Consider the following 21458-nt stretch of genomic DNA (forward strand, 5'->3'; position numbering starts at 1 on the left):
TGCCGTCCACGCCACGTGGCTGCGCAAGTTGTTCTGGAAGGGCGACGCCCATCTGCTGAAGACGCCCCCCGAAAGCCAGCAGGACTACCTGCGCGCTTACGACACCTGCGCCAAGTACCTGGACAGGCTGCTTCCTGTCCACCTCGTCCACTTCCTGGATGATGTCACCTTCTCCGACGAGGCCGTCGACCGCGTAAGTTTCAAAAGTTCACTCCACGTTGGTGGTATAGAGCACTGAAAGTGCCACAAACAATTTCATACAGCATTGAAACATTGATTATTAATTAAAAAAACATTTAATTAATGAAACATTTAATTAAGCATTTATTTAATTAAGCATTTAATTCAGTAATGCCAAATATATTTAATTAATTAATTGCACCTCTTTGGTAGCCCCATAACATATTTTTCACACTTTAGGGCGCACATTCAATGAATGGCCTGTTTATTTATTTATTTTTTTAATGTGTTTTCATATATAAGGTGCACCCCTTTTATAAGGTGCATAGAATAGAAGCTACAGTAGTGGCTACCGTTGCATTATGCGTCTTTTGCACCCCATAAATGAAACCTCATGGTTTATGTGCATTATACCGGATTATAAGCCGCACTGCACTGTCAGCAGTGGAGCAAATTGAAGGCTTTTAGGTGCGGCTTATGGCGCGCAAAGTCCGTTATTTAATTATTTTAAAAATCTGATTAAAATCTGTGTTTCTTGCCCCCTCCGCTGAGCGAGCTAATTTGTGCCTCTCCCACTTCTCAGCGCCAATTAAAGCGGAGCGCCCAGCAGGCTCCCCGCGCACTCTTTAACATCTCCGTGCAACCCGCTGTCTTGCCTTTCACCACCAACTCCGCGGGGAGGGGGGCTTGCCCCACGCCCCCCCCCAGCCCCTGCTCACACATGATGGATGTCTCCATTTCCCACAAGGCCACCACGGGGCGAGGGCATAGCCGAGCGCCCGCCCGACCTCTTTACATTCTGTCTTGTTTTTGCGGAAAACGCTCACTTTTCCCATGATTCATCACTGGCAGCCATTTTCACATTTAACCTTCAGCTTGTGCTCAGCGTTTACGCCGCTTACTCATCCACTCCACACTTTTAGGCGCGACGCAACCCAACAGGGAGAAAAAAAAATGATAGTCGGTAACTCCCCCGCTGAGCATCACACTGAAAAACATTTAAAGGCGCCGGAATACGGTGAACCGCAAAAACATGGTGCCATTGGCAAAGAATAACATCTTCCACATTCTGATGCAAGTTAGTTCAAATTTTGGATTGCTGCATACGTGTGTGTGCGTTCTTGTCTTTCCATCCATGTGTGGCCCAAAATATGAACGTCCCCCTTAATTGCAAGCTCCTTTTGGCTGGTCCACACATGAGGAAAATGTGCGGTCCATTCACACCATTAGATCATGTGTGTGTGTGTGTTTCCTCGCAATTGAATAAAAAAAAAAAAATTCCCAGCAGTCAAAGGCCTGCTCCTTTCCTATTGAATTGTTAACTTGCTCACTCTGGATCCAATCAATCACACCCTGCTGGTGGCCATCATCTGCACACGCACATGCACGAGCATGCCGTTTCAGCTTGCTGGCTGGCTGGAGCTGCTGATGCTCACGTCTTGGATTCGACGCCCCTCTTTATAGCAGTAAAATGTTCTTATTTTGTTTAGAATTCAAATGTTCACGTGGCGCTTTAAAAACACTTTTTGCCACTTGCCGTCGACTGAAAACGACATCACCTGTGCCTGAAGCTCAGGTTACGACCAATCACGGCTCCCCTGCTGGTCACGTGACCTTCACATGCTGAGCTTGTCTTGTGCATGAAAAAGATATTTATTCATAGCGAAACTATATTTTTACTGCTGGAAATGGCTAAACAGATGGACAATTTCTTTAAGGTGTCCAAATGTTCTTGCAGTCCCTGTAAAGAGGAAAAAAATGTCCATTTGACAACACCTCACTTTTTCTCAACACGTCATTGTGACCTTCTTGCACTCGGGGTGAACTACGAGGCGCTCTAAAGCAAAGAGGCCCCAGCAACGTAACCGCTATCAAGTCAGGCTTAAAACACAACAAAATCAACATAAATCATAAGAAAAGGCCTCCTTACCGTTGCTTCTACATTTCTTATCATGTGCGCACACTCATGGCTGATATCGAGGCGCTCTGAAGAAACCAGGTCGGCATGAAGCCCCTGTCCACATGCTCGCTGTCATATCAGACTGCCACAAAAAAAGAAACAATTAACTCGAAATGCCTCCCTTTTGATGCTTCCACCTTCCATAGCATGATGTGCGCACACTCACGGCTGACAACGAGGCGTTCTAAAGCAAGCGGGCCAGCATGAAGCCCCTTTCCACATGCTCGCTATCATGTCACACTTCCACAAGAAAAAAGGAAACGATTAACTGGAAATGCCTCCATTTTGCTGCTTCCACCTTCCTTAGCATGTTGTGCGCTCACCTGCGGCTGACAACGAGGCGTTCTAAAGCAACCGGGTCAGCATGAAGCTCCTTTCCACTTGCTCGTTATCATGTCAGACTCCCACAAAAAAGAAACGATGAACTTGAAACGCCTCCCTTATCACGCTTCCACCTTCCTATCGTGATGTGCGTGCACTCATGGCTGACAATGAGGCGCTCTAAAGCAGCCACGTTGGGGACCGCCGGGACGACAGATGCGTTTCCAAGCTATGTTTTGTGCTCTTCATTCATGTCTTTCTTTCCCATTTGTCTCCAGCTGAGCATCCAGACGCGCGCCGAGGTGCTCCGGCGAGCTAGCGATAGCTTGCGGCAGCTGGCGGAGAAGAGCAGGAAGCGAGGAGGAGCGGCGGGCGGCGAGCGGGAAGGCGCAGAAGCAACGGGGATGACTTTGGAGCAAGCGCTGGCGCACCTGAAGCAATCGCAAGCCCACCTGGAGACGCTGAGTCACCACTTCGTGGTGGAGCTGCGACACAGCCAGCTGGTAAGAGGCCGCGCAAAATAAGATGGCCTCTTTGTTTTTATGCTCTCTACTTTATGCAAGGGATCGGAATTGTATTTTAGACTCAACTATGACATTATATTTTGACTTCACATTTATGTGGACTTTGAGATTCTGCTAACCCTGCAAACAAGCTGTGCCTTCTGTTTTTGCATGACATTCAAAGGGAAAGTTTCAATATTTCTGTTGTTTTAAAAGTTGCAAGAAATTGATTTACTGTTGGAATTGCATAGTTTTTATTGTGAGAAATTTGCAGAAAGGATGCAAATTGTTTAAAAGTTTTTTTGTGTTTTTAAATCCGCATTAGTCAAATCCAAAAAGTTGTTCAGTAAACATGCTTAAAGGCATTTCAGCAATGTTAATTGATTGCTAATAATCAATATTGGTGCCGGAAAAAGATATATACACAAATTTCTTTTGTATTATTTTCTGTTTTATGTTTTTTTATATTTTCTGCTCATTTTATTGTTATTATATTTGTTAGTATTTTTAAAATGTGCGTTTCTTTTTTAATTTTGTGTACTTTTTAAATTCTAAGCTCATTTAAAAAAAAATGTTTTTTTTTCTATTTTTAAAATTAGCATTTTTATTTTGTCTTTTTGGTGTAGTATTTTAAAACATCTGCTTATTTTGGTTCTGATTGGTTTGTCCAAATTATATTCGTTTCTAATTTACATTATTTCTATTTTGTTTTTTATAGGGTTAGGGTTTATAATATAAATATATTTACCATGCCTTAATTGTTCCAGTCCACTTGGGAATAGATTTTAGATCCATGCGGCCCGCAAGCTTAAAGGACTACTTTGACGCTTTACCACCAAAGTGAACGGGGTCAAGCAGGCTATGGCCGGCGGCCAGAGTGGAAGCGAATTTTCCTACTTTCACAAGGGTCTTTTTTCGCTTTGTAAATCTTGTCAGGGAGCGAGCGAGCGCTGACAATAATAAAATCTGTAGCATCGCATCTGCCATCTGGGCCCGATTGGATCATTTTCCCCGAAGACGTTCCGAGTGACTTACGACGAGAGGCGAGCGTCGCGTACCGAGTTGAACTCGGCAACTCCTCTGGGCCAAAACACCTCGGCCGCAATCCGCTACAATACATAATATGAATATGGCCGCCGTGAAAGGCTGTCGTTACGCGCGGAGGTTTTAAGTACCGCGAATCTTTGTTTATCCCCCGAAGGCCTTGTATCGCTTGATAGCCTTCATCCAGGGCTAAGTGGAGCCAAGTGCATTGTGGGGAGGAAGGCGCCCTGTATTAACGTTTAGCTCAAGGCTTTCACCATAGTCCCTTTGGGAAAGTGGTGGCGCTATTACGTGCTTTCCCTTGAATACATTGCAAAACACGGCATGACGCGGCAAAACACGACAAAAGAGCAAATTAGTCATCTGAAACAATTCAGCTGTTTTAATTGGTTGGTTAGCTAGTTGAATGATTAGTGTTTATAGCGGGCTAGCTTTTGTGTTAGCACACTAGCTAGTGTGATAGCAACCTTTTGATTCAGCTCGTAAATAAACTAGCTAGCTAGCTGGCTCAAAGGATCTACTATAGTAAAATGGCAAGCTACCATTCAGCTTACAAACGAGTGAGCTAGGTGGTTAGTGAGACTAGTTTGTTAGTCATTTAGCTAGTTAGTACAATTAATCAGATTGGAAGGAACAGTCTTTGTGGGAGCTATTGATTTAGAACGCTAGTTTTTGGGATAGCAACCTCGTGAGGTTGGTGGTTTGTGAGACTAGTTTTTTAGTCATTTAGCTAGTTAGTACACTTTACAAGTCGGGTTAGCTAGGTAGGTATTTCATGGGATTAGCTTGCTAGCCATCCAGCTAATTTTTCAAAAACCGGTAGTGGGGTTAGCCTTCTAGCCAACCAGCTAGTTATTCAAAAACCAAGCAAGACCTCATGCAGTGAATAGGCTCATTTTTGGTTTTGTTCTCTTCCATCCCAGGAGCAACTGCGGGGCTACAGTCGACTTTACGACCTGTCCCGTTCTGAGACGTCCAAGGTCCGCGAGCTGGCGGTGAGCATGGCGACGGACGGCCAGCCTCTCCAGAGCGTCCGCCAGCTTCTGAGCGTGGCCGCGGGACCCCTGGACCTGTCCGTCAAAAGTGTCCTGCAGGACGCCGTGGCCAGAGTGGTGGCTGTGCTCAGGTAACCTTGCTCTCGTGGGATTACACACTCGTTGCAACTAGCACAGCACTAACCTCATTCCAACCGATGATAATGCCTTCGTAGTAAGCGATGAGATAAAAATAACAAAATGGTGCTTCTGTTATTTTTTTAATGCATCGATTCGCTCGCGGAGCATTTCATTTGAATTGTGTCCCTGAAAGTTAGGTCATTTGGTTTTATTTCTGCAGTGCTTGCCCCCCCGACGCGCGTCTTCATTTGCACTTTTATCTTAATGAGCTCTTTTGTGAGACCTTTGTATCATATTTTTCTCACCTTGTGTGTGTGTGTGTGTGTGTTTTCCCTCAGCGGAGACCCTGACGTCCCGACAAAGCACACGGCAGCCCTCGGCGTGCTCGAGGCCATGGTGACGGCTGTGCACAGCAGTGTGCAGGCGGGGTACGCACACACACACACTTGGGAAACAGTGGACGGCAACAGCAATACAGCTTCCCACCTGCTTTCTTTTGATTAGCACATTCAGATTGGCGTTAACACCGTTTATTATTCTGCTTGTTGTACGTCAAATGCCCCCCCGCCCAAACAAAAATGTTAGGTATTAAACACAAAAATAAGCCAGTAACTGTTACTTGTTTAATTTGATCAATTAGTTTGTTAGTTTAGTTCGTTGTCCGAGAAACAACCTGTTTTTTTCTAGTTAGCTGTCATAATTTCCATCATATTTAGTTTTGAGTTAGCTTATCAGTTAGTCAGTCAGTCAGTTAGTTAGTTGTCCGTTACAGCCCCAAATAATTCTTCTTGCTGTATAGTTAGTAAGCTCACAAGCTGTCCAAATAACAGGCTGTTAGCAAAAAATTTCCTACACATTTAATTTTTACTTAGCTTGTTATCATATAGTCAGTCAGTTAGTTACTTAGTTAGTTAATTAGTTAGTTAGTTAGTTGTCCAAACAATAGCCCGTTATCAAATAATATTGTACATATTTAGTTTGTTTAGCTTGTTATCATTCAGTCAGTCTATTAGTTAGTTAGCTGGATAGTTTGCTATCTGGGTAGTTAGTTAGTTAGCTGTGTAGTTGGTAGTTAAAAGGCTAGCGGCTAGCACAAGCCTGCTGTCCAATTCACAGCCTTTTAGCAAATAATTTCCCACATATCTAATTAGTTAGCTTGTTAGCATATAGTTAGTCAGTCAGGTAAGTTAGTCATTCAGTCAGTCAATTAGTTAGTTGTCCAAGCAATAGTCCGTTAGAAAATAATCTCCTACATATTTACTTTTTGTTAGCTGGTTATCATTGGGTCAGTCAGTCATTAAGTTGGTTAGTTAGTTAGCTGTGAAGTGACACACCACTCCCGCGGCTCTTTCAGCGACAGCACGGTGAGCTCGGACGAGCTGCTGGACTGGCTGCGCCCGTTCTGCGCCGACCCGTCGCTGCCGGCGAGCCCCCGCATGGCCGCGCTGCAGATCCTGGAGCGCAACTTCAGCATGTGCGACGCAGACGTGCGACTCTTGCTGCTCTACAGGACGCAAGCTGTCCTCAAAGGCGCCAAGGTAACGCAAAACCACCTCGCTTGATTGGCTGATTAAATGCCCGCGTACACGTACGCTTGGCAGCGGCGCCTTTTGGCCAAGGCCGCCAGGCACTCACACAACACACGCGCGCACACAAGAAGTGAACAGCCAAAGGGAGCAGTTAATTAATCTTTTTTATTTTTTTTCTTTAAACGACTTTCCGCACCCTTCCTCCTCGCTGCTTTTAAAGGTCTTTCGATGAGTCTTTTTGCCGACACATTGGAATGGTTTAATGTGTAACGTTTGTGTACTGTGAGTGGACTTTTTTTTTTTTGCTTTTGCTTTTTCATCCCGCCATCCGACTCGGATCCGAGGGTCATGCCATAGCGCGCTTCAAAGATCTTCAGAGAGCTCTTCACAAAAGAAAAAAAAAATCTTCATCGTACGTAAATCAGTATGGTTGCTCAGGTCATATTTTGAGGGATTAGATTCGCTAATTGCTGATTAGCCGATACGGCGGTGACTAAGCTTGGTAGTGAAATTAGAAAACACATTGTGGTAGTGTCAGAGTCAACTGACCTACCAGTAATTTAGTTATCTTGCTTTCGTTAGCCCACAAAAGAGTTGTTAGGCTGAGAAATAACTAGTTTTTTAGTAGCAGCGTGATAGTCTCATCCAGCAAGAAACTTGAATAGCTAATTGGCAATTATTCAGTTTGCAAACACGTTAGCTCGTTAGCAAATGTAATGCAAACTCAATCAATTTACTTACAGAATTAGCAAACTCATAAACTAGTTATCATGAGCTAGCTCGCAAAGTCAATCAATCAACTTAAAATTATGTTCACTGGTTACTAGTTAGTCATCAGTCAAAAGTAGGTAGCCCACTAGTTTGTTTTTAGCTTGCAAACTATTAGAGTGAAAAATACTAGTTGCTTGCTAGTGGTATGCTAATATCCTAACTCGCAAATCAGTTTGCAAAGTCATTAGCTAGCAAGCAAATTTGGACATTCAAATAGTCAGCATACAAATAGTTAGCAAACTAACTCGTTGGTCATCGGTTAGCTTACTCGTATGTTGTTAGCTTACGAACTGTCAAAGTTGAAGCGTAAACCAAACCGGACGGTTGAAAAGACGCAAATGGAACGAAGGAGCCACTTTAAGGCAAAAGCGGCACAAGGACGGAGAGCCGGGCCGTTTCCCCAACGCCGACATTTAGCATTTAGCCGACAGCGAGGTGAAGCCCCCGCATGGATTTTGTGACTTCATCTGGAATGATTAGTAATAACCACCAGCGGTTAAAATGTCACCCCCGTCAAGACCAAAGTGCTTCCTTGCTCCGCGCGTTAATCTATGGCGGCCGCCACGCGTGGCCTTTTGCTCCCCACGCAACAATTCACTATATTTGTTTGTGACATTTAGCGGACAAAAAAAGTGACATGAATGCAGATTCCGCAAGCGGGCGCGCGAACGCTTCGTGCGCTCGCTTGAAAGGACAGATTTGCATAATTACCTCCGCCAAGGAGGATTTTATTTTCATTTGCCATTTTCATTTTATCACAAAAAAAAATAACAGGTTTATGAAATCATATCAGCTAAACTTGTTTAGTTTAGCCGCCCTGTTATGCTTGTTTTGCAAGGAACCGCAGTATTGTCCCTGGGTCATTTTGACCCGAAGTGTATTTACTCACCCAAACGTTCTCTAAATGTGTATAGTCCCAATCCGATATTTTTGTTTGAATCAGTGTTTTATGATCGATTTGTCCAAAAAAGTGTAATGTCTCTGGGTCAATATGACCCAACTAATTCAATCCCAAAGACGTTTTTTAATGTTTTTTTTCTTAAGTTTATTTTTTTCAAGTGTTGAGCCAAAGGAGAGTCTAAAAATGGATTGTATTAATTAGGTAATGGATTACCCCAGTTAATAAAGTGATCAATTAGTTAACACCTACAGCAATTGAGTACTTATGAAGTACACGAAAGTAAAAATATCGACAAAGTATTTTTACGTTTTTCTAACAGTCAATTCAATCCTGGGAACTCACATTTTTTCAAAGCTAAAGTAGGGTCAAAAGCCGGCTTGTATTAAATGAATAAAGTAATTGCCCTATCCGACTAAGTAATCGATTACTTTAGTGCCTACAGTAATTTACATTGACTTTTTTTTTTTTTTAAAGTCAAGACATTCAATCTCAGGAACTCATATTTTTTCAGGGAAGTGTTTTATTAGCATTTTTCTTCCTCGCAAAATGAAAATTCTTCAAAAGCAAACAGCCTTGGAATATATATTTATGCAAATATGCATTTGTATGGATAAGGCTGAAGTGCCACTGAACATTTTGAGAGGTTGAAAGCAAAAATATACTTCTATATTGATGATGTTATGATCCTTTCAAATTCAGCCCAAGTTGGGTGATGGTTTGGCCAGGCTAGCGAAAAATCCCCGGACACCCAGGGGTTAAGAAAGAATCTGAGCAAGGTAAGAGTGTTCTTCCAGGCCGGCCGGCTGGATAAATAATCAATGTGATGGCGGTGAGTCCGCTCTCAACAGGGTCAAAGGTCGCTGTCGTGATAGCTCGTCCCTAAACCGTCGTTCCGCTTATTTTCAGCAAAACCCGTCTGAAATTCTCTGGGGGCTTTTGTAGCCAACGCTTTATTTAGTTTTTTTTTTTTTTTTTTTTTTTGGGGGGGGGGGGGGCGCTCATAGCCTGGAGCTATGGCCTCTTGTAATCTCACCCATCGTGGATGATTCAGTCTGCGGAAAAATAAGAAAGAAAAAAAAAACGGGAGGGGGAGGAGGCGAGCGCAATAAAAGGAGAGCAGACCGATGAGGAGTGGAAATAAGACGGCCCCGGGATGAGTCCCCATCATCCGAGCGGGAACAACAAAGTGCCATCGGGGAACGCGGCTTCTTTCAATCCAAAACAAACGGCGTGACCACGCTCTTTTCTTTGGAACTTGTTAAGGAAGGCAAACTGCAAATGTAGCAAACACAAAAACCCAAGACCACCTTGACGCCTCAACATCATATTAGCATCGCAATTTTCTCCTGATTGCAGCTAGCTTGCTAGCTTGCTCACCTATAGTCCATCTACCATCCGTGGCTCTGTCCGTCCACCCATTTGTTAATCCTTCTGTCCTATCCGTCCAATCATCCGTCTTCCCTTCTATCCGCCCGTCCAGCCTCCCATCCATCCTACAACAACGTATACTGACTTTATACGTTTCAACATAAACTTAACTTAGCTTGTACAAAAAAAAACGAAAGGTTTGAGCCTCCTAATAGTAAATATTCTCAGAATCTCCAAGTCCTCTATGAAAGCAGATTGGTTAGCGTTGTGTTCAATCAAAAACCACAGATATAGCAAGGAAGCAGCTCATGTTTTTGGTTGAAAAAACAGAGTCTACCATTCCTTTTTTTGCCACTGAACTGCCAGTCAATAAGTTGAAGACACACACACACAAGTGGAGGACCTGACATGAAAGCCCAGTCTCCCCCCCCCCCCCCCCCCCCCCCCCCCCCAAATCAATATTAAACACACACACTTATTTTAATATCAAGCGCATTTGCAACCAAACTCTGCGCTGTCCTTCATCATGAATGTGGCCCTCACGGGAGGCGGAGATTGGGATGGGGCGGGGGCGAGGGGGGTCCCCATGAATATTCCATAAGCAAGAAAAAGGTCAAAGAGAAAAGGGAACGCTCTGAGCAATGACACATGAACAAAAATACTTGCCATTTTTTATGACCGGGGCTGAATTGCGGAGGGGTGCTGCATAGATCATTTGGGAGAATTTCCTCTGAATGTTCTGAGCTCCTGCTTTGAGTTCTTGGAGAAGTGCCATTGCAATTGTTTGCCAAACGTCTCCCCAGTCCTTCAAGGCGGCAACGACTTTTGCACCTCCGGACCTCCTGAGCACATAAAAACAGAGAGTGCGGACAAGCTGTTTGAGAACGAAGCAGAATTGCATCCATGCAGTCCTCTTCTGTTCTCCTCATGCATGACAAAGAAAAAAAATGTTTTTTCTCCTTCTAACCGGTGAACCTATTTAACCATATTGTCACTGTCTACTACATTTTTTTTACCTTTTATAATTTGACATTCTTCCCCATGTGGCAACTACAAGACTTGGAAAAGCTTTAGTATGTGTGAATGTGTGTCAGTCAAATTAAAAGTGTAATGCAGGAGGACAGGATAGTTGAAATGCACACAAGGCGCCCTTTGACGCAGCAGAAAGCAACAGCGCTGGGCCCCAGCCATTTTGCCTGTCCCTCTCCCTTTTTTTTTTCTTTCTTTCCGAAAATCCTCGACACGGTTCTCCCTCCCGCTCGTTGTCTTTCTCTCGTGCAAAGTGCGCGACCTCCACAAGTTCATTCCCGCCCGCCGCTCGGGACATTAGCCGCGGCGGGCTGATGAATATTGATGAGGTGCTAGAAAGGCCCGAGGCGGCGAGCTCAAATGCTGCCCCCCTCTCGGGTCAAGGACAAGAAGATCAGCTGATTGCCTTAACTTTACTGAAGATGATGATCAAGGTTGACGACGCGCAATCTTCAAACGGGTTCAAAAACCCCGTGAAGTGAATATTGAGATTTCGTTGGAACTTGTAAATACATCCGATTACACAGCATTGGCAAAAATTGTTAAACCATGGAAAAAAAAAAATTTCATTTGCTAAATACTAAATGAATATTTTTGTACACTATCAACAGTGTACAAGTATATGCAGTAAATAGACAACTTGTGTATTTAAATAGACATCATTTCAGCGATGGGTTATTTTTTAACTTGCTGATCAACGATTGCGATTATATCAAAAATTCCGATGTATAGTCTAATATGTACCGTGTAGTAAACCTGCAATAGCGTGGAGATTGTCGTTCATAATCAGACGAAAAAAAATCCCTCTGAAGTAATTAGTCGTGGTTATGATTACATTATCATACTTCAGATCGTCATTTCTTCATTAATAAAGATTTTGATCAATTTTTATTTCAAGGAATTGAGCTTAATCAGCGCACGATGAAGATTTCTTAAAGTTGGACATTTGGCGAAGTTTTCAAAAGTAATTGGTCGGCAACAATGTCGCTAGAGATGATAATCGGTCTTTTTCGATAAAACGTGGCAATGTTTCAGCATTTTCCACTTTTGTTTCCTTGACATTGGGCTAATGATGAAGAATTATTTGAAGCGACGACACGTAACGACATCCCCGCTATCGTTTGTCCCTGGACGTGTAATTAAGTGATGAGTTATGTAAATTTGCGGAGATAACTATCATTAATTCTTCAAGCATCTTCTTTATTTGTCCCGACTCCACCTCAAACAGTAAAACTGCCGCCTTGGTTTGATGTTCTGCCCGCCGCCTCATTAGCATGCGCACTTTCATCCCGCTTTGCTCGTTTAACGTTGCACATTGCCGCGCATCCTCGGGCTACGCGCCAAATTAGCACTCGGACTGAGGAAAAAAATAATAAAGGGCAGCCAGACACTGAATCTTTTCTTAATTTTCTCTCCTCAGCACTTTGAGAGTGTTCCACAGCATCCCTGCCGTTTGCGGAATATTTTGCTGTCTTGCTTTAGGGAAAATACCTTGAATGAAACATAAATCTCTAATATATATATACATATATATATATATATATATATATATATATATATATAGCCACAACTTTTTTCTCATGATTTGAGCCCTGCGGTTTATACCCAGCTTTTCTGCAGTTGTTTTACTAGCCACCAGGGGGCAATTCACCAGTGAAGCAACTATATGTGCGTGTCAATTTCAACGATGAAATCGAGCTGAAATGGCTGTTTTCAAACAGAGTTTTTAAAATATATTGTTATATACATATATGTATAATATATGTGTTTACTTTCTATTTTTAGTGGGCTGGAAATGAATTGAGTTAATTATGTTTCCTGTAATATATGCAATACTTGTGGTAAATAAACAAGACATTTGACCAAAGACCGTGTAACTCATTCACTACAACTGACGGTTTTAGACATCGGAGATCCAACTTGTCCGGCAGTGAATTGAGTTCATTACAAAGTAAAGTTTCAATAACAAAGAAGTTAGTTCTTTTTAATCTTCAGACTGATAAATAATAAAACATTTTGAGTCAACAGTTCCTGGAAATATTGCCGAGTGGGGGGAATGTTCGCGATGAAGGGAAGAGGCCCCGGGATAAAACCCTGCGGCACACCGGTGGAAACAATGGGAGGCTGCGGGATTGTCAGAATTGATTAGGTTCAACTCAAAAGCATAATACATAGATTTATATTTAGTAAGCGTTCATTTTCCAGTAACCTTTAGAATAGCTGTCATCTTTTTGTATGAAAAGCTACTTTAATTCCATTTTTCTTACCTTCATAATCTATCTCAAATTTCATTTGGAACGACCAAAGTTCTCCACAGGGATCCTCATTAGCGTGCTAGCGGTTAGCAGGCTACATTAGAAACACCTCCTGTTTGGCAACTGCCGAGCCTTGATGTATAACGTTAGCATTTCGCCGCACAGCGTGGCTGTCTTTATTATTATTACGTTGGTTTTTGTGTGTGTGTGCATGCGCATGTTAAAAGTTACATGCTGAAGGCAAATTTTCAAAGGAATCTCAGACAGCTTGGGTGTCGCCGCGTTTATTTAGCTGGGCTTTCATGCCTTGGGGGAGGAAGTCAAGGCGACATATGGAAGAAATCATTCCGGTGGAGTTTATTGAAGCGCCGTGTCGCTGATGGGTTTTCATTGCGTGTGAATCCACCTCCACCAGTTTGCTATTCATATATATATATATATATATATATATATATATATATATATATATATATATATATATATATATATATATATATGAGGAACATTCATGATGATTGTAAATAATGGATACGGTATTTTTCGAACTATAAACTGCAACTTTTTTCTCATGATTTGAACCCTGCGGCTGTGTGGTTCTCCTCAAGGTGTCAATATATAGAACAACTATGAAAAGATGTGAATCAAGGCTGTATTCAGAAACGTAGTGTTTAAAAATGACGTATAAAATGAAGATAAATGACACAGCGACAGTTACGCGGCGCACGTTTTCCATTTTTAGCCTTAAAAGCAAACAAAGGCACGCAAAGCTAAACGAGTGGCCTTAAAGACTGCAACCGAACCGAGGAGCCGTTAATTATCCATTAGAGCAGTGTGTGGTCCGGAGTAGCGCCATTAGCAATGAATGAAGCGCGCCACATTTTCCCCCTTCAGCGTTAAGTAATGATACATGATGATGCGCTTGAAGACAAGGGGAGCACTTTTTTTTTTGGTTAAAAAAAAACTTTATGAACAGGCCATGATATCCGTTGCTCACCTGCAATATGTGGGAACTTAAATGACCGCAGCCTTCCCGACTTGCTTATATTGCTACAGTATTTACTGTATTTCCTGCACGATAAGGCGCAGCTAAAAGCCTTCCATTTTCAAAAAATTTGGATGGTGAAAAGAAGTCACTCTGAGGAGTATGAAATGGCAGCATAAGTCAACGTTTGAGAAGGGCGTAATTAATGAGCGCGCTCTGCCGCTTTCACTTCTGGCACCATTCAAACTCTGCCTTCTCATAATGGCACTTAATGAATAGCTTTGGCCAGCCTGACGTACGTTTTATTGATAAAAGTAGCGGGACACCCGGCCATTACGTTTTTATATTTCCCACTCGACGGCAACCGCATCACGTTTTTGCGCTCGTTTTGAAATCAATGGATGTGCTTTGCCGCGTTTTGTGTTCCGACGGAAGGTGCCAAGGTAATCGACCGCAAGTTACAATAGTCCCGAGTCACATTATGGGTTTTTTTTTTTTTCCCACAAAGTATGACTTTATTTCTTGCTTTTCGGTCCCTTCTCGCAAATAGATGTGCCTCCATTATGTTTTCCATTCGTGCATTATATTTCCATCGAAAAAATGATTGGTTTCTATGAGACTATAGAGGAAGAAGCCATTCAATCTTCTCATAGTGTTCTCGTACAGTCTTTCCTTGACTTTTGAGGTACTACATGTCTACATATACAAATATATGCAGCATATCCTCAGCCACATAGCATAATTGCCTGACTCATACATCAATATTCATTTATATATATATATATATATATATATATATATATATATATATATATATATATATATAGTTTAGCAGTATTTTAAAGCAGGCTTTGTGTACATATATATGTAAATATATATTTTGGTCCCCTGCGGTAGGCTGATTTTGTCCCTTTAAAGAACAAAAGTCAAGTGTCCAATTGGGAGGTCTGCATCCTTGGTATTTAGAGCAGGTCATGTGACCAGTTGTCTTCCCCGGGCCAGGTGCAGATGGAAGACGTGGAGAATGAGGAGAAGCGCTACAGCCTCTTCTTGGAGCTTTTGGAGGCGGCACGTCACTGGGACGACTTCCAGACGCTCATCTTGCTCTTGCAAGCTTGGCCTCCCATGGTGCAACATGACGTGTAAGTCCACTTAATAATGTGATGCGGGTGCACGTAGGCCAGGTTTAGGTAAAATATAATCCAGCCTGTCAAGTGTTTGCATGACCAAAATTCTTTGGATAGTTTTGCCAGCTGTTAGTTGAGCTTGTTTACGGCATTATTTTCAATAAAAGGAGCAATCAGACTGAACCAATGTCCGAGTCCATCCTTGTTTAAACAAAGGACTATTATTAAAATATATTACCAAAATGGTCAAATAAACTCAAACCACGTCGCGAGGAAAAGGAAAAACAACTGCTTTAACCACATTGAACACTAGAGTGGTGAGGTGTTCACTGACCGCTCACAATGTGGGAAATCTGAAACACGCTTAACTTTACACGCAACAAATATATAACTTAAGGTTGCGTCTTATATTTGGAGAATCTTCATCCATCTTTTTGCTTTTTCATACAGTTTTAAAAAAGCTCCAGGGAGCCTCTAGGGCGGCGGTAAAGAGCCTCATCCAGACCCGCTGGTTGAGCATTTTCCCCCTTAAATCGCTGATTGCAAATAATATCTTAAAAAGTCAAGGTTGTTATATTTTCATGATCTCATTTCGTTTCATTTTTAGCTCCAAATTTTGCTGTATCACTTGTTATTTAGTACGGCCGAGAGGCAAAGTGGGATTAGGTGGACCCCAGGTGGCGCAAAGTTTATCCGGGGAGGGGGTGCGAGGAGGGGCAGCAGCTGCCGTGTGGCGACGGCTCCGTAATCACGTACCTCGCCAACTCTGCTGACGACGCCGCCGTGGGAGGTGATCCCTCCGGCGCCATCGCGGCACACGAGAAAAACCAGGCCACATTAGAATTAGCGCGTATGTTCCTCAAGTGATTTTTGCTGGGGAATAATATCATAACGTGTGCTCATTATTGACGGTCGCTGGTACGATCTGGTGCCAAACACACATCGAAATCTTCTTCGTCAATATCTTGGATATTTGTATTTTATAGACGCCAATTACCGATACCAAAAATATGTGTCAGGCCGTTAAAAAAAAAAAAAAAACAACAAAAATAGCATCAATGCACACTTAGTTCAGGACTGTCCCTATCGAAGTTTGTTACAATCGATTTTGCGATCGAATGTTCCTTTAATAAATCAAATTCTCAGGTAAAAAGTGTCTCACAAAACGATTTTTTTCTTAGGTTTACTTTTACCAATTACTGTTTATTCATTATTGTGATTTTTAAAAATACTAGGCTAAACTAACTAGCTAACCTTCTAAAAACCTGTTTCGCAGGTTAGCGAGTTAGCTAACAAATATTGTACGCAATGTTAATTTAATGGGCGCTCCCTCGTTGTTAAATGTGATCCAGCTTTTATTGTGAACCGACGTAAAAGCTAATGGTTTCTTCCTCACAGCCCACAGACTTTTATGGAAATCGCTTTGTTAGATTTCATATTGTCCTGCTCACAAACAAAACAGCAATAAAAAAAACTAATGGAATGTCCTTGGCGCAGGTAATCATCGCAGTTCCCCCTGCTTAATTAGGACTCGTAATGTGACGCCGGCTTTGAAATGAATTCACGAGACGATAGCGAGGATTTCTCAGCGCCGCCGACGCCATCTGCGTGTTGAGACACCTTTAAGCAGGCGTTAGCCACGCTAATCACACATGTGACTTGGCCGCGAAAAGCATTTTTATCCCATTCATATGTGGCGTATAATGAGGCCAGGCTTGCTATCATGCTAACGTCGTTAGCCAGCTGTCGGCTCCCCATTGTGCCAACGATAATCCCGGATCTAAATGCAGCATCTGTGCTGCGTCTTTTTTCACTTTTTTTTTTAATGTCATTTGTAAAGGTTAAAAAAAAAGAACCATCCTCTTTTGATGGAAAGGCAGAATATATAAATGTCTATGAAGTGTCATTGAAAAACAAATACAAATCCATCGCTGCTCATACGCCATATTAATGTTTTTATTAATAAATTATCATTGAAGGTCATGATTTTATTCCACGGGTAATGACAGGCTTTGGTGGGCGTTATCAGTTTACTTAGAGAAGGAAGAAATAGTGGGAGAGCATCTAAGGGAGATCAATTGGCGCTCACCTCTGTGGGAAGAAGTTGCACCCTGGTGGTCAAACATGCCGTCAAAATTCAATAGACAAGGTCGTTAGGTTCACCACCACGGCTGGATCAACAAATTCTGCCTTTACAAAGATCAAGATGTTGAGCTTTTTCTATTTTTTCGTTTAGTTGTTAGCTAAGATTTTATCAGAATGGTTAGCCTTAAGCAAGTTTACGTTGGAAAGTAGTTAACACTGTTGGTAGCTAGCTAGAAAGAGCACATACTAAAGTGGTTGGAAGCTAGTTAGTTAAGTTAGCTGAGTTGTTTAAAAGCTAGGTAGAATAGTTCGTAGTTAACTAACTAAATAAGCTGCCAAGGAAATGATATATTTAAGTAGGCTAGAAAATTGATGATGGAAAGTAGTTCATGTAGTAGGTAGCTAGCTAGGAAAAAGGGGACTCTAGGAGTTGACAAGCTAGTTAGTTTGAACACTAGGTAGGAGAATAGTGGGTCATTAGCTAGCCAAGTTAGCTGTCAAGAAAATTAGATAGCTAAGTAAGATGATGACTATCAAATTTACGTTGGAAAGTAGTTCAGATTAGCTGGTTGAACGCTAGACAGAAGAATAGTGGGTAGCTAATCAGTATGGCAAATTCACATAGAAAAGTAGTTCACTTGGTAAGCAGCTAGCTAGAAAAGGTGGATGCTAAAGAGATCAGAAGCTAGTTAGTTTAGTTAGCTTTGTTGGTCCAACGCTAGGTAGACGTATAATGGGTAGTTAGCTAGCTAATTATGGGTAAAAGTGACAGGTAGCTAATGTCTGGGTCAAAAAAATGGGAGGTAGGCATGTGGAGAATTAGCTGATCAGAGAGATTAACTAAGTAGGTGGTACAATAGTTATAGAGCTAATTAAGCTGTGATGAAGATTAGATAGCGAAGTAGGAAGATGGTTGGCAAATTAGGTAGCTAAGCAGGGAGGTAGATCTTCAGCTAACTCGCCTCACTTAATCCTTCTGGTAAAGGCATCTGATATCGTTCATCCTGCCGTGGACCAAACTAATCTGCAGCTCCAAAAATGTGTTATTGGATCTCGTTATTTTGTGTGCATGTAGCAAATAATGGAACAGCGCTTGCCCTCACTTCCTGTCTCCAGGGCTACGTCCGAGCGTAACCCTTGGGTTCTGCTGACTTCGGCCGTGCTGACCAATTGCCGGGGGCCCGAGGTGGAGGTGGACCTGGGTCAGCAGGTGCTGAGCATGGTGCGAGCCTTGTACAACACCAAGCACAAGCTTCCGTCACAGGTGAAACCGCATTGTTTTGATGAACACAAACCGTGATGAAATCGATTTTGAAAAATAATCATTCCCTCCCATTGATGTCTGTCTGTTCGGTTATCGTCCCGTCACTCACCGTTAGCAGTGTTTCTTCTTTCCTGACCTGCGCAGGATGCTAGCTGACCTATAGCCATTGTTGCTTCCCCGCTAACGCTAGTCACAGCCCACCGAGCTAAATCTGCTGGAGTGTGTACATCTAGCACCGCAGGACTGATATTAGTTCAGCACTAATGCTATTCAGCTCGAAAAGGCGAGCGTCTGCTGAGCGGCTGTCTGGTATTAGCCTTTGGAAGGTGGGTGGTGTGAAGCAGTGTGTGGAGGGGGGGCGTTTTACTGCGTTCCGCTTTAATTTGAATGCGGCAGAATGAAACCAGCAGAGCAGAGGAGTCAGATTGCATTGTAATAGTCATATATTACTTGCGACAGCGGCGGCGGCGGCACACCGTGTGCTCAGGCGCACTGGAGACCTTCTCAAAGGCATTATGCACCTCAGTGGCTATTCAGCGTGCGTTTTTCTTTTACTGTCCTTTTGATTAAATTTCCCTCGCGTTTGCCGCATTTTTATACGGCCCACACCTGTTATTAGATTATTTCAGTAAGGTGAAATAATTAAACCTGTGCCTTTATTGGGTGGGTGGGGGGTGGAAGTAGTCACTTGAAGGTACGTTGCTAGCTTATGAGAAACTGGCAGCAAAGTAACCGTCTTGTTCATCTGATACACTTGCAGCCACTGGCGGCTCGGGCCATTTGATACCTGGGAATATTCACAACTTAATCATGTTACAATTAGCTAGCTAGGTAGCTACCAAGCCATCTTAGTATGAAGGTACTTAGGTAGCTAGCGAGCATTTGAGGAGAAATCTAGAACATTAAGAAGATATTGTAGCTTGTCAGGTGATTTGTTAGCTAGTTAACTGGTTCGCTTAATAGCTCGTTTAGTTATGAAGTTGAAAATGTTAGCTATTTACCAAGCCATCTTAATATGAAGGTATATGGGTAGCTAGCTAGCTTGCCTGTTGAGGAAAAAGCTAGAAAAGTTATTGTATTGTATTGACGGTATTGTAGCTTGTTAGCTGATTTTCTAACGAGCTTTCATCCGCATTCTGTCTTTCCGTGTTCCTCAGTGCATCCGAAGCGTGGCGGAAATGCTGCAGCCCGGCCACCGGCAGGCGGCGCTCAAGCTGATGGCCGAAAGCGGCGACTCCCAGCTGCTGGAGCTGACTTTGGATCAAGTCAACGCCATGACTGCAGTGAGTACCGCGTCACGCCTAGAATCGCAGATTTAGCAACAACTATGCAAAGGAATTTATTTCCAAGAAGATAGATAACAAATTAATTTGTGGATAGCGATAAATGGTTGGACTACAAGAAGAAAAAAAAAACGCATAAACTGTATAAAACAGAATTGATAAACGAGTCAAGCGGAATACCTGTTATGTTCTCTAACCGGTGAAGATAGCTCCATAATTTTCCACTCTTAATTGAATCAGCCGGAGACATCATAACCTCTCGGTTTTCGTAATATTCGTGTGTGTGAACAAGGATGGACTCGGACGTTGGTTCAGTCCGCTTGCTTCTTTTCTTGAAAATAACCTGAGGTAACAGGGCTGCCGTTAGCTGCGACAGGGACTGGCTGCTAACAGCAAACTGACAATTATTCCTTTATTATTGTAAGAAAGAATACGGCCGATATAAAATGCACATCTGCGGGTCAAAACTTGCTTTATGTTGCTGACGGATCTAACTTTCTCGAGTGGTGTAAAAAAACAAATAAATAAAAATCAAATCTTAAGTTACCGTTAATAGGGCGCACCCATACTTTTGGCCTTTATTTTTTGGAAGAAAAAAAAAGGTGTCTTATTTGGGGAATTGCGGTAATTGGAGTCTTTTTACGAGGCATGCACTGTATTTAGAAATGAAGCTATCACACACACACACACACACACACACACGCCCCAGTGGCGATCCCGCAAAAGATGTTTTCTTACGGGGCGCACCTGAGCAGCGTTCGTGCACTCGACACCAGCGCCGGATAGGAGATAAGCAGCTAATGAGTGAGCCGCTCGGCTTCTTTGTCCATCCGATAAGCGGGGCCGCTCGCACCCTCCTTTTTGCACTTATCTGATAAAAGCGAGGCCGAGGCTCGCCTCTATTTAAGGGACGCCAACCTCCTTTAATTTTCATGAAAACCAAGTACGCTCCCGCGTCTCGCACGCGCGTGCGTTTTGTGAGCGCGCTCGGCTGGCCAACTCTACTCCTCATATGGATTACATTGCACTTCACATTTTTGCTTGATTTGGTCATGTACCCCTTTTATTTAGATGTGTTTGTATTTATATGTTTGTGCATTGTATTAAATAATATATGTTTATGTTTGAGGGAATGACGGTTTTGATTGGCCTCGGAGCGGCCGCAGGCTGACTTTTACTTTGGACTCGGTGAAGCAGCAAGCGGCGGAGGGGTCCGCCGCGCCTCGCCGCCATTGCAAACACTCTCGCGCGTGTGCTGATTTGCGCGTCATCCAGCAAATGTTCCCGCTGCGACTTTCAATCAGGCTTTCAACGTTTTCAATTAGGCGCGTGGCCTTAATGCGTTTTTGTTTTTGCGGCGCCATAATAAGCAAAGCGAATGAATTGCTAAATGTCACTCACCTTTGGGCGCGTGCATAAACGAGCACTGACGGCTGTTAACACCTTGATGATATTGAATGAGATTGGATGTGGTTCGAGAGCTGTGTCCCAATACTTTTGTGTTTCTTTGTGTGCGGTGACTGAGAGCAATTTTCAGATGTCATTCTTTGTTCAAGGTCATCTTTATAGAGGATGAAACATGTTTGCGCTACATTAACTGTCTACATGTTTGGCTTCACCATTTTCATACGTGGGATGCCTGAATGGATTTGGATTGTATGTACGTCCCTTCTAAAATCTTCTATTTCTTCAAAATTTCTTTAGATTTTTACATCCTATGTAGTTTTTATTTAATGGGATT

The 21458-nt window shown here is 42.7% G+C and overlaps 1 protein-coding gene across 2 annotated transcripts in view; it reads left to right on the forward strand.

Annotated features, from left to right (window-relative positions):
* Positions 1-21458, forward strand: part of nbas (NBAS subunit of NRZ tethering complex) — a 78613-nt gene that overhangs the window by 54244 nt on the left and 2911 nt on the right. Inside the window, exons 45-52 of one of the 2 annotated variants that reach the window (XM_088403744.1) lie at positions 1-193; positions 2740-2964; positions 4932-5134; positions 5462-5551; positions 6478-6661; positions 14961-15100; positions 18287-18434; positions 19592-19717. The exon at positions 1-193 is cut by the window's left edge and continues 157 nt beyond it. In XM_088403744.1, the coding sequence (XP_088259870.1) occupies positions 1-193; positions 2740-2964; positions 4932-5134; positions 5462-5551; positions 6478-6661; positions 14961-15100; positions 18287-18434; positions 19592-19717 (1309 nt within the window). The remainder of the gene's footprint in view (positions 194-2739; positions 2965-4931; positions 5135-5461; positions 5552-6477; positions 6662-14960; positions 15101-18286; positions 18435-19591; positions 19718-21458) is intronic. The other variant, XM_088403745.1, reaches the window with a different exon arrangement.

The sequence above is a fragment of the Hippichthys cyanospilos genome, chromosome 20 (assembly GCF_059441005.1).
Source record: "Hippichthys cyanospilos isolate Australia breed blue-spotted pipefish chromosome 20, RoL_Hcya_1.0, whole genome shotgun sequence".
Taxonomy (NCBI): domain Eukaryota; kingdom Metazoa; phylum Chordata; class Actinopteri; order Syngnathiformes; family Syngnathidae; genus Hippichthys; species Hippichthys cyanospilos.